General features: G+C 40.7%; 2 protein-coding genes across 2 annotated transcripts in view; one reads left to right on the forward strand and one right to left on the reverse strand.

Annotated features, from left to right (window-relative positions):
- DCP1B (decapping mRNA 1B) overlaps positions 1–12,708 on the reverse strand; it is a 51,860-nt gene that overhangs the window by 35,744 nt on the left and 3,408 nt on the right. The window contains exon 3 of the mRNA XM_054386506.1: positions 11,703–11,830. Coding sequence (XP_054242481.1) covers positions 11,703–11,830 — 128 coding nt within the window. The remainder of the gene's footprint in view (positions 1–11,702; positions 11,831–12,708) is intronic.
- Positions 530–12,708, forward strand: part of CACNA1C (calcium voltage-gated channel subunit alpha1 C) — a 698,267-nt gene continuing 686,088 nt past the window's right edge. Inside the window, exon 1 of the mRNA XM_054386505.1 lies at positions 530–659. Coding sequence (XP_054242480.1) covers positions 530–659 — 130 coding nt within the window. The remainder of the gene's footprint in view (positions 660–12,708) is intronic.

A 12,708-nucleotide genomic window follows, 5' to 3' on the forward strand; every position in this document is an offset into this window, starting at 1 on the left:
ACTGCGAGGGAGCAAGCTCACATTCCGAGAGAAGTTTTCTGTCTGTGTCAGAAGTGAAGTCTACCCCCTACCAGACAAACGTATTTTTTTTCAGACACAGAGGATATTATCAGAGAAGCCCGTGCTGATATACAGAAACCAGAGACCGGCATAGCTCACGGAGGTGATGAGCTGACGGGTGGATGGCACCCATTATCTTCACTCCTCAATCCAAGTTTTCCTGAAAAACCACAGGGGGAGGAGAAGGCTCCAACTGAGCATAAGACACAGAGGACAAGGCAAGGATTAGGAGCGAAGGGGAAAGGCAAGGAAGGATAATGGAAGAGATATTGCAGAGGTTTCAAAAAACTAGAAAATAGAGCAAGTTGACACTACTTTAATGCGACATTCAGGTTTTTAACCTCTTTACAAAGCTATTACGTGAAGTAATTCTCAAGTGAGAAACAACTGACCAAAAGACTTTACCTTTACTCTGGATAGAACAGATACACTCAGGTTCAGCTGTTTCAGTGCCTCTGGGAATTTGACAATGTTTCAAGCCTTTGTTCGACAAGCCTACCACCCGCTCCCCAGCCACCAGCCAGCGGAAACCGAGACCAAGTACAAGGGGAAGCTGGTGCATGAAACTCAGCTCAACTGCTTCTACATCAAACCTGGAGGTAAGACACGACCCAGCTGGGTGCACACAAACTGTACTGGTGTCTATCTGCCATTTAAATGGAATGGTCTGTACAATGTATAAAACTACACTCATAACAGGAACAGCTGGGGATAATGGACTGTGAAGTTCTGTATGTGTGATCATATTACCACAGGATTTGGGTAACTCTGGTAACTCTCAAATCTGTGGAGTTAAGCAGATTGATAGATGGATAGCTTCTCTTGGGAATATATTGTCTTTTGAGCACGTAATGGATGTTGCTCTCTTGCTATCACTTTGACATGAGAGAAAAGAATAAGTTAAAAAGCGTATCTTTCCTGCTAACACTTTGACATGAGAGAAAAAAATAAATTAAAAAGCATATCAGTATGATGAGCAAAAAAAAAAAATTAAAAATGGTGTTTTTTGTTGACTAAGAGGCTAAGAAGTTTAAAACATACAAGAGCTTGAAATATTAAATGCCTGTGTGCCATGTGAGGAGACTAATCCAAAAAGAGGGTTATGCAACAGATTTCCAAAAAGCAACTACCTCTAATGTTTCCCTTGGCAGAAGGAATATGTAGGCACTCACATACAGATTTACACTGATCTGGAAATTATCTACCATTTAATGCTCTGCAAGGAGATGTGTATGAAGCAGAGAACATACAGGTAGTCACATGAAAATAATCCCTTTAAAAACAAAACAAAACAAAACAAAACAAAAAAAACCCTTATCTGTTCCAACTTGAACTCTTCAGCTTTCCTGCATCATATGCCTATCTTATCTTGAAAAGCTGTCCGGAATTCCCAGCACTGGCAGTACCCTCGCAGCAGTAAACGTCCAGACAAGCTAATAGGTTGCTTATATGCTGATACCCATAAATGGGAAACAAAGACTGTGTCTAGCAGAGATACTCAGAGCATTATACTCTTTCCATTCCATACAGAAACTGCAGGATGCTTGATAAATACTTTTAATTCTATTCCATGTACTTTTCCTACAGACTTATTTGTGCAGACAGGGAGACAGTCCCACCATACACAAAGTTATTATCAGCCATCAGAAAACTACATAGCTTTGCTATCTTAGCTCCTTAGCCTGCTGCTTCTCACATGACATACAGTTTCTCTCACTTTCAGATTGGACTCTGTCTTTCCATGTAATTAAAAACCTAAATTAAGATTACTGCACTTCTTTTCCTTACATCTTTTTTGTCGCCACCTTCATTGCGCAACAGAAATGGCTGCAGTCATCATAGCTACAGCTGCAAAAAGCCACTTTCCAAATGCAAAGCATTCTAAAATGCTTGCTCTGCTTAGTCCAACTAGTACCAAACTCTCCTCTGGGGTAGGACAGGTGAAGGAGAAACAACAAAAATACTCTTTTAGGAAAACCTGAACAGAAATATCTGTGCTGAACTGGGTGGGGTGACAAGGGACATGGTTTTACACAGCAAAACTTACACCTTACTCTTAAGGCCTCTACAACTGGCATGTAGAATTTCCACTGAAAAACATATATGGTACTTACTTTAAAAGAAAACATAAAAAATGAGGCAGACTTGGAACAAAAATACATTTTTGAAGACTTACTGGTACAAACAACATATGCTTTTAAACAAGCATATTACCGTTCCTCTTTTGGTTTGGTCGTTTAGACCCTAAAAACCTAACTACAGAACTACCTTTACTCTCCCTGATAAACTCCCCAAAACATCCCAAATACCTAAAAGCAGAATTAACCAGTAACTGCTAAACCAACAACCACATTAATCTTTCATTTCAGCTGGGGCCTCTGCAGGTCCAACTTTCTGCTTAAAACAAGGCTAGCTTTAGGCAAGATAGAGTTACGGAAAGAAGAACTTAGAAGCTACAAATTTCCACAGGAAAGTCTGTTCTTTGGCACTTTTTGGTTTGTTTTTGTTTTTTTAATCCTGTCCCTTTTGCTATGTTAAAAATCCACATCTGCTTCCACAGGCTCATGCAGAGTTTGGTCACAGATTTCAAAGCCAGGGATATTGGGTTGTCTGCTCTAGAACAGGCAGGACAACTAACCAGCAAGATCAAAACTCCACATCCTAAAAATCACCTGCCCTGAGCCAGCACTGCTGCATGTCCCTCCACAGCCAACTGCAAAACACTGTCTAGTGATGCCATCAAGTTCAACAATATCTTTATATCTTTAATGCAGGCAGGCATTAAAGATTTTTAGGCAGGCTTGAAAACTGAAGAGAGGGACAGAAAACACAAAAATTTAATACATAAAAGTATGTGTTTTATTTATAAAAATGCAAATAAATATCTATACTATTTCCAAGGGGCATTTTGGTATTTTTCTGGACATTCTGAAGCAATTTTTACCATCTTCTAAGCATATTACAGTTATTAGTAGACGGAAGTAGAGGCCACTATGATGATGAGGGGACTTGAACATCTCCCTTATGAAGAGAGACTGAGAGCCCTGGGGCTGTTTAGTCTGGAGAAGAGAAGACTGAGAGGGATTTGATCAATGTCTATCAATAGCTGAGGGGTTGGTTTCAAGGGGGGGAGGGGTGGGGCAAGCTTTTTTTGATGGTGTACAGTAACAAAACAAGGACCAATGGATGCAAACTTGAACATAGAAGGTTTCACCTCAACATGAGGAGAAACTTTTCAGTGAGAGTGACAGAGCCCTGGAGCGGGCTGCCCAGAGAGGTTGTGGAGTCTCCTGCTCTGGAGACTTTCCAACCCCACCTGGATGCATTCCTGTGCAGACTGCCCTGGGTGATGCTGCTCTGGCAGGGGGTTTGGACTGGATGATCTCTGGAGGTCCCTTCCAACCTCTAATGTTCTGTGATTCTGTGATTGTGAAATAGATGGGAAATGTAGTAGGAAAGTAGTAATGCTTTCATATATGTCCTGATAACCTGGTCTAAGAGCAGGTAATTTCTGAGTGTAGGTACAAGGAAATCAGTAAATTGAGCATTAGAAAGCATCTCTCTCACACACACACACACAAAATTGTCACTATGCATCTGATAAGAAAGTTTCTTCCTTCTCCTATTTTTTTTTGCTTCTCTGAAGACAATGACAGTATAAAATAGTTAGGTTGGACATGACATTAAAAAACAAATAAAGAAACATGACAAAGCTCATGCTGTGACCTTCATTTTCTGGGTTTAGAAGGAACCCTTACTACCACATTAGTTACTTTTCAGTATGTCTATTTTCCTTTCAAATTTTAAAAAGAAAAATAGTATCTGTGCTTAACAGTGCTAGCATTCCAATGCTCTCAGCAAAACTGAAGTTTCACTTTAAGATCAGTAACACCCAGGGAAGATAGTGGTGACCTCTGCTGCTGCTCTGTCGTGCTGGATGCACGGCGAATTTTTATAAAGGAGAGAGAGAAAGTGGAGTAGGAATAAGGAGGAGCGATTTATTTCTGCAAGACAAAAATGCCTCCAAGGACAGAACCTCAGGTAAACCACAAGCATTTGTATTCTGAACAAATGGCAGCAGTCAGTCCAGGCAGGCTTAAAAAAAAAAAAAAAAAAAAAAAAAAGCTTTAGCCAAATCTGTTTAGCAAACAGCAGGCAGAGCAGAACATAACTCTAATGAGGGCAAGGCTCTTCTGCCAAAAATACTCTGAATTTCTACAGTTTGAGCTTTCACTTTTCAAGTGCTTTTGTTCCACATTGACAAATACTTTTCAAAGAGTTGTAAACTACGGAATTGTTTTCTTCAACAAAACATGCAGGCCACAAAAACGATTTTGCAGTCAAACTGCAAGAGTAACAAATAAATAATTATCCATCTGTGACAAAAACATTGTGCTTTCCTTAATGATGCAGAAACAGGAAGCTATGCAATATTTCTGAATCAGAAGACCACTGAGTTTAAAGAAAAACAATACAAATTGAATGACTTTTGTTTCAAAATTCAACAAGGCCAAGGAGCATTTGGGGAATGATCAACTGAATTCACATTTCAAAGTCCTGTGTCAGCCCAATGGTTTTTTTTGCTATTGGACCAGACACTGTTGGCAGGTAGGAACCTGATACATAAGGTTCTCCATTTTAAACTGACATCTTTAGTCAAACCAAAACCCAAACAGAAACTCTGTTACATCGTGGAAACAAAGCCTGGAATATCTATGTTGCCTGTCTCAATGGAAACAATTGAGCAAGTAGTTGCTTATCGGTCAATATGCAGAAGTCTGAATCTAAATATACACTCAAGGAAATTTAACCACCAAATGCTGCCTTCATTCTCAGATAAAAACCCATTTCAGAAGAAAGAAGAGATTTAAAACACTGAATTATAGAACATATAATGTAGTACAGACTAAGACATTATTTGAGGGTAAAACAGACGGTATGGTACTCAAAAGAAGATTGTTCTTCGTGGCATATTCATTTTTACTTATCACTCAAATTCTATTACTGCTGTCTCCTGCCTTCCTTTCAGAAGTAAATGTCTAAAAGCCTTCAAACTAAAATGTTCTTTACAAGAGAAATGCTTCTTGCAGGGTCAGTGGGTCTTCAGAAATGCCCCACAGAAGCGGGACACTCGTTACCCGTTTGGTATTTTTACCAAGATATATTTACTCAGAAGAGTGAATGGAAATGAGCCACCATCAGTCTCCGAGAAAATAAGTTATTCTATCTGAAAGGGCCCTAGGATGCTGTAATAATGAATTAAAGAATTAGAAACAATGGTTTGAAAAAAAATATACAGCATTATCTTTTCCCAAACAATTTCCAACTGCTTGCCAAAAAACCAAACCAAAACAAACAAAAAAACCCCAAACAAACAAACACCACAAAGCAACAACCAAGCCACAGGCAAGACCCAAAAAATTATACTACTTTTTGCACAGCTGACAAACTTCCCTCTCCTTCCCATCCCATCTCCTTTGCAATGTAGGTGTCTGGGAAAATACTAATTTTACAGGTTTCTAATAGATTACAGTTGCAAGTTGAAATTAAACTAGCATGAGGATACATACACATAAGATGTGTCTAAACAATTTTACCCAAACCAGGTATGTCTGGACTGCCACTTTCTGAACCTCTACAAAAGCTCAAATTCTGTTGAATATGCCACATCTGACCAGGAAGCTTGGTTTATTTTCAAACCTAGAAGGTTCATTTTTGTGGCAGAGAAATTAAAAATAACTTCTATGCCCAAATAGGTACAGAATCTCATCAGAAATAGAATACTTGTTGATCTGTCACATCATTTCATTCTCCACTTGCTACAGCATCAAAGCACTCAATTAACCTGTATCAGGTCAGCAGCAGCAGCATAGGTAGGATCCTGCACTTTTTTTCTGGTAGCTGAATTCACAGAATCACAGAAACATTCAGGTTGGAAAAGCCCCTCAGGATCACCAGGTCCAACCCAGAACCCTACTCTACAAGGTTCACTCCTGAACCATATCCCAAGCACCACATCCAAACCACCTTTAAACACATGGTGTTCAAGGTGAAGCTAGCTCTAGGATATGCAACTTAATATTCACCAGATTCACTGTGTCCTATAAACATTCAGTGAGTAAATAATAAATCAGTCAACTCAGGAAATAATTCACTGGCCCAGCATACATCCATATACATCTGATACAATACACAGTAACAAATACTTGTCAGTAAATTATTATAGTCAATCAGAGCTAAAAAAGAGAAAATGAAGTTATTTTAACTAATAACTTACAATTTTGCATTTCTTTGGAAGTATCTCATATTAATCAGCACAGTCTTAAGCAACAGGACCTAAACATTAGTTCTCACAATAAATATAAACAAAGATTAAGGAAAAGAAGTCCTATTTATGTGGTTAAGATTGTTCAAATACAGAACCCAGGAAATTTGAAAATCATTACAGGATCTAAACCAAACTAGAACTACTTTCTCAGAAAGCAAGTGTCAAAAATTGCAGTTAATTATATAACTGTAAAGATCACATTGGAAATACCTATCTGATCCATAAACTTTCTGCTTCTTGCTGGACAAGATTTCTGCAGTCCTCAAAAACTGTAATTTGAGCTCCCCTCCTGGATTTGAAATGAATAACCCTAGCTCTAGCCTAACAGATTTCCCAAACTAACCTTTTCTGTGAAACAGTGGATGAGTGCAAACATTAACTGGCATGGATCCCAAATCCAACCTGAAAAGCCCTGGGATTAAACTGTAAGTGTCTGCAACATGGTGTTTAGACAGTACTTCAACTTTAGGTGAAAAAGAGCAATGGAAGGAATATGAAAACCAAAAGAAAAAGTAAGATCAAAGTATTATTTTTCCTGTCTTAAGCATTCTTAAAACTTACATTTATTGTATAGAATTTTGGAAAGTTTCTTGTATTGCAATCACATCTTGGATGCAAAGCAATCTTTACAAAAGGATCCCTCTAACATGACAAACTGCTGGCGGACTTGTCTGGCACACAAAGTCCCTTCCTTTGCTGCCAGAGCATTTATTTTAGACTCTGTGATACAACCAGCCACACAGATAGGCAGGTGTACTGAAATTAAGTTGGTTTCAACAAGCATTCAGAACACTGGGCAGGACTTTGTTATTCCTCTAAATGCTTGTATTTTTTCTGAAGTTGACGTTGCCTCAAACCCAAATATGAGTGGCTATATGGAAACTCAACTCTGCCAACTGGAAAAGCAGAGGAAACACTGCTGGTTTAGTTATAGCTAATAAGAAGATATGTAGAGTAAAAGAAAAGGTTAGAAAAAGATAAATTGTTTCCAGATTCTGTTAAGTATTACTGCCAAACTGTACACAGCTATTACTAAGTACCCCTTATTAACATCTGGAAACAGGAGTTAATAATATTATAAAATTGTGGCTCAAGAAACCCAGTTTGGGACAAAAATTGCATTTAATAAGGAAGAAGTTTAAAAAAAATTATAAATATAGGTTATATAGAATCATAGAACAGGCTGGGTTGGAAGGGACCTCCAAAGGTCAGCCAATCCAACCCCATCTGCAGTCAGCAAGGACATCCCCAACTACATCAGGTTGCCCAGAGCCCTGTCCAGCCTCAACTTGAGAATCTCCAGGGATGGAGCCTCAACCACCTCCCTGGGCAATCTGTCCCAGTGTTCCACCACCCTCATGGTGCAGAAATTGCTCCTGATATCCAAAGATAAAGTAAAACACAATGGAAAAAAAATCACATAGAAAATTCTAAATGGATATTCAGAATTGTGTTTGGATGAGATTCTAGTGACAAGAGATACTTAATATGGGGGAAGGTTTCCTTTATTTTATGTAGCAAAGGCTTTGAAATACACAGTAAGGAAGAAAGGGCTCGAGGTATCTCAGTGGAGAGATCCCCATGTGAACTCTCTGTAGGGTCATAGAGAAAACCTGGAAAAGTCAAACAAGTTGGTAAACTGTAAGGGTGACAGAGCTCTGGTACAGGCTGCCCAGAGAGGTTGTGCAGTCTCCCCTTCTCTGGAGACTTTCCAGCCCTGGCTGGATGTGTCCCTGCACGACCTGTGCTGGGTTCCATGGTGGTGCTCTGGCAGGGGGGTTGGACTTGAAGATCTCCAGAGGTCCCTTCCAACCCCTGACATCCAAAAGTAAACAACTTTTCTTCTTTGGGTCTGTAATACTAGTTTGCTCTGGAAACACAGATGTTTGCATGAAAACCTGAGAAAACAAGAGTTTTTCCTTTGAAGTACTAAGCCCTGTAGTTTTCTTGAAAAATTAGTGATGAAGCATTTGTAAGGGTATTCTGGGAAGATAAATAACTAGGGGTGACACAACCCTTTATCTGAAATATATCTGATACTAACTGAAATTCCAAACATGTGGATTTTTTTTCAGTAGAGCAAACATGATTCTTCAGAACAGAATTCTTAAACTAAATAACAAATATAGAATGATCCATGGCTAGGTGGAACAGCTAACCATAGTAAAAATTAGACCCAGAGGTCCTGGCTGAGGATGACTTTATAAAACTGGGAGTAGACTGGCTGGGGATGTGTTTTCATGGTTGCACTCAAGGGAATAATGCAGCCAAGAGTGCATGAGGTCAGGAAGATATCAGATCTTGTGGCTGAGAAATCCTAAACTGAAAGAAAGGTGGTGTTACTTCTCTGTTGCAGCTGAAAAATTGTCAGTGTAGGCATTCTGGGTTCACTCCAGCAGCTCAGCCCCACACAGATGCTTGCTTCCTCCCGTCAATGGGATGGGGGAACAGAATTGGAGGGGCAAAAATCAAGAAAATTTGTGGATTGAGATAAATGTAGTTTGTGCAAGCAAAGCAATATTAGGAATTCATTCACTGCTTTCCATCAGTAGGCAGAAATTACTTTGTTACTTGGGAAGAGAAATGCCATAACTCCAAACATTCACTTTTCTCCTCCCCTCCCCAGCTTTTATTGCTGAGCACAATGTCATGTGGTGTGGGGTAGCCCTTAAGTCACTTGAGGTCAGTTGTCACAGCTGTGTCCCAAAATTCATGGGCACTACCAGTCTACTCACTGGCAGGGTGGTGTGAGAAACAGAGAAGGCCTTGATGCTGTGCAAAGAACAGTTCAGCTATGCTAAAAGAATGATCAGACAGAGGTCTTCTGCATTTTGCTCTTGCACAATTAGTCAAAAAGCCCAAACAAATTGCTTGAACATAGGCCCAGTGCTCCGAAGCACGTGTTAGTGCTTTTATTTGAGACCCTGCTCATCTAAACTTCTGACATCTTAGTGAACAAAAGGCTTAGACCCCCCCCAAAACTCCCCATTTTTGTAATAAACGCTCCCCACATCACAGTTTCCATGCAGTAATCAAACCAAAGACTCTTTCTTCCTGTCAGCACACAGTTATGACAGTTTGTAATTACTCTTCATGCCAACTTTCTCAACCAAAAATGAAAAATTAATAGATCAGATTTCAAAAGGTAGATGTTAGCATATGCATGGTAACCCCCTAATGGAATTTCAAAATGCGATTAAAAAAAATATATAATAAGTACACACACAGAGCAAAGACTTTTCAAAACTAGATGGCATAAATAGGTCTCATGGCACTCAATATACCAACATCTAAGTCTAGTCTAGGTTAGCCTGGAGATCTCTGCATTTATTTTCTTTGTGAACTTCAATTCTTAGTCAGCCTATCAAATACTCTCAAACACAGAAGTTTCATTTGAGTTATTTAAAATGGATTTTTTTCCTCCCTCTGTTGTTTTTACCCCATAGTGTGCATGAACAACAGGATGCCCTCTCAATATACCTTGCAACTCCAAATTAGTTTATGAAGTCAAAATGACTAGCAGATTATCAAATCAGGCTACTTTGTACACCAGGAGTTTTCTCTGCTTTAACTTCACCCAGAGGGTGCATCCCGGATCCTGTAAAACATGTTTGCAATTTGCTGTTATGCATCAAGAACAACACAGAGGTCGTGCTACAGCTCTGCTTTCAAGCGCAGATAGAAACTGTACATTCACAACTGCTCATCCTCACCTAACTGCACGTTGTAACACTCTGTAGCTGCATGTAAAATACAGCTTTCTCACATCTTCCACTTATTTCTGTGTTTGCCTGCCACTTGCTAATTCTCCTATAATCATGCAACACGAACACAGAGCCCAAAGTAATAACTTTGTCTTTCATCAGGGCTAAAGTCAGGCTCAACACTATGTTGTCAAGAGTTACCATTAATAGTTGAGAAGCAACCTGCCTTCCAGCTTGCTATAATAACAGTATTTTGGAGCTGGACCAGAAAACAGGGTTTGAATTGGCTGCATTTGTCTATTTTTTATGCAGACAACCAAGGCTACAACTATTCACACAGAATCACAGAAACATTCAGGTTGGAAAGCCCCTCAGGATCACCAAGGCCAACCCAGAACCCTACTCTGCAAGGCTCACCCCTAAACCATATCCCCAAGCACCACATCCAAACCACCTTTAAACACATCCAGGCTTGGGGATTCCACCACCTCCCTGGGCAGCACATTCCAATCCCTGACCAGTCTTGCTGGGAAAAAATTCTTCCTACTGTCCAGTCTAACCCTGCCCTGCTGCAGCTTGAGGCTGTTATCTCTTGTTCTATCACTAATTACCTGTGAGAAGAGACCAACACCTCCACAACCTCCTTTCAGGTAGCTGTAGAGGTCTCCCCTCAGCCTCCTTTTTTTCAAACTGAACACCCCCAGCTCCTTCAGTCACTCTCCATCAGAATTATTCTCCAGGTCCTTCACAGCTTCCTTGCCCTCCTCTGCCCTGGCTCCAGCACCTCCACATCTCTCTTGGATTGAGGTGCCCCAAACTGGACACAACACTCAAGGTGTGGCCTCCCCAGAGCTCAGTCCCAGGGGACAATCCCCTCCCTGCTCCTGCTGGACACAGCATTGCTAATCCCAGCCAGGATGCCTTTGGCTTTCTTGGCCACCTGGGCACACTGCTGGCTCCTCTTCAGCTGCTTGTCCATTAGCACCCCCAGGTCCCTTTTTTGCCAGGCAGTCTTTCAGCCACACTGCCCCAAGCCTGTAGTGTTGCTTGGGGTTGTTGTGCCCCAAGTGCAGGACCTGGCACTTGGCCTTGTTGAAGCTCCTCCTGGTGACACTGGCCATGGATCCAATCTATCCAAGTCCCTCTGCAGAGCCTCCCTACCCTGGTGCAGACTGACACCTGACTTGGTGGCACCTGCAAACTTACTGCTGACACACTCTGTGTCTTCATGACACCCCAACCCTCAGTAGATCTGCTTTATGACAAGAGTTGTCAACAATGACTGGGGAATATTCAGAACACACACAGTATCTCTGAGTCTCTAGGCCCATCCCATACACACAACCATAAAGTCTATTTGCCAGTTAAATGAGGAGATTACTGCTAAGCAGATTCTAAAGCTTTCTTTAGAAGAGAGGCATTCTGGAAACCACTGAATGACTCTTTCAGCACATCAAAAAGCAAAATGTATTCCTTTAACTGTAGCTGTTCACCAGCTAGTTTCAGCCCCTGAAAGGTGCAGCCTAATCATTTGGACTGCCTCAACCAAGAACAAACTCTGAAGATAAGGTGACTTCTTCAATAATTAACCCAGTATGTCACATACTTACATCTGGCATTTCTGTACAGTAGAAAAGGGTCCTGCAGCTGGAAATCAAGGTCTTTAGTAATAGGTTCTGTTCGATTTTCCATGCTCAGTCTGTTCATAATTGTGAAACCATGCCTTGGAGAAGCTGATCTGAAAATGATCAAGTAGGAATCACATCAAATCAAGAAAAAAAAAAAAAAGAACTTACTAGAATTTATTTGTTGTGTACTTCTCCAAATTCTTTTTTAATTATTATTATTTCTAAGAGATACTACGAAAGTCTAATTTTGTTGCCAAGAAAATAACTTTCGTAGTGTTTTGTGCAATCCTTTTGTCAAATCCCTGCATTATGTACCAGAAATACCAGAAGCACCTTTGGTCTCACAAGAGCTACAGAGAGCATACCCCATCTGTGGCAGTACTATTTGAGCTCAAATGATTTGGTCACAGCATTAGCATAATGCCACTATAAGGTCTACAACTTCCGACCTTCCAAAAGGTTACAGAACACCACTCTGTCCCAGACCATCAGCATCCTGTTATCCAACCACCATCACCATCTATCCTGTAGCTCCTTGCTGGAGTAGAAAACAGCAATCAAAACAATTCAGTCATGGGCCAGGGCAACTATAATTTTTAATACTCAGTTTAACAATTGCAGATAGTAACATAGTCCTAGATAGGACTTCTCACACCATCTGAAGCACAAGAGCACACCACTGACCATGAGCCAGCAATGTGCTCTGGTGGCCAAGAAGGCCAATGGCATCCTGGGGTGGGTTAGAAGGGCTGTGGCTAGGAGGTCCAGAGAGGTTCTCCTACCCCTCTACTCTGCCCTGGTGAAGCCACATCTGGAATACTGCTCTGGGCCCCTCAGTTCAAGAAGGATCTCAGGGAACTGCTTGAAAGAGTCCAGAGCAGAGCCACAAAGATGATGGAGTGGAACATCTTCCTTATGAGGAGAGCCTGAGGGAGCTGAGGGCTCTGTAGCTTGGAGACAAGAATCCTGAGGGTGATCTCATTCATGA

This window comes from Indicator indicator, chromosome 14, assembly GCF_027791375.1.
Source record: "Indicator indicator isolate 239-I01 chromosome 14, UM_Iind_1.1, whole genome shotgun sequence".
Classification (NCBI taxonomy): domain Eukaryota; kingdom Metazoa; phylum Chordata; class Aves; order Piciformes; family Indicatoridae; genus Indicator; species Indicator indicator.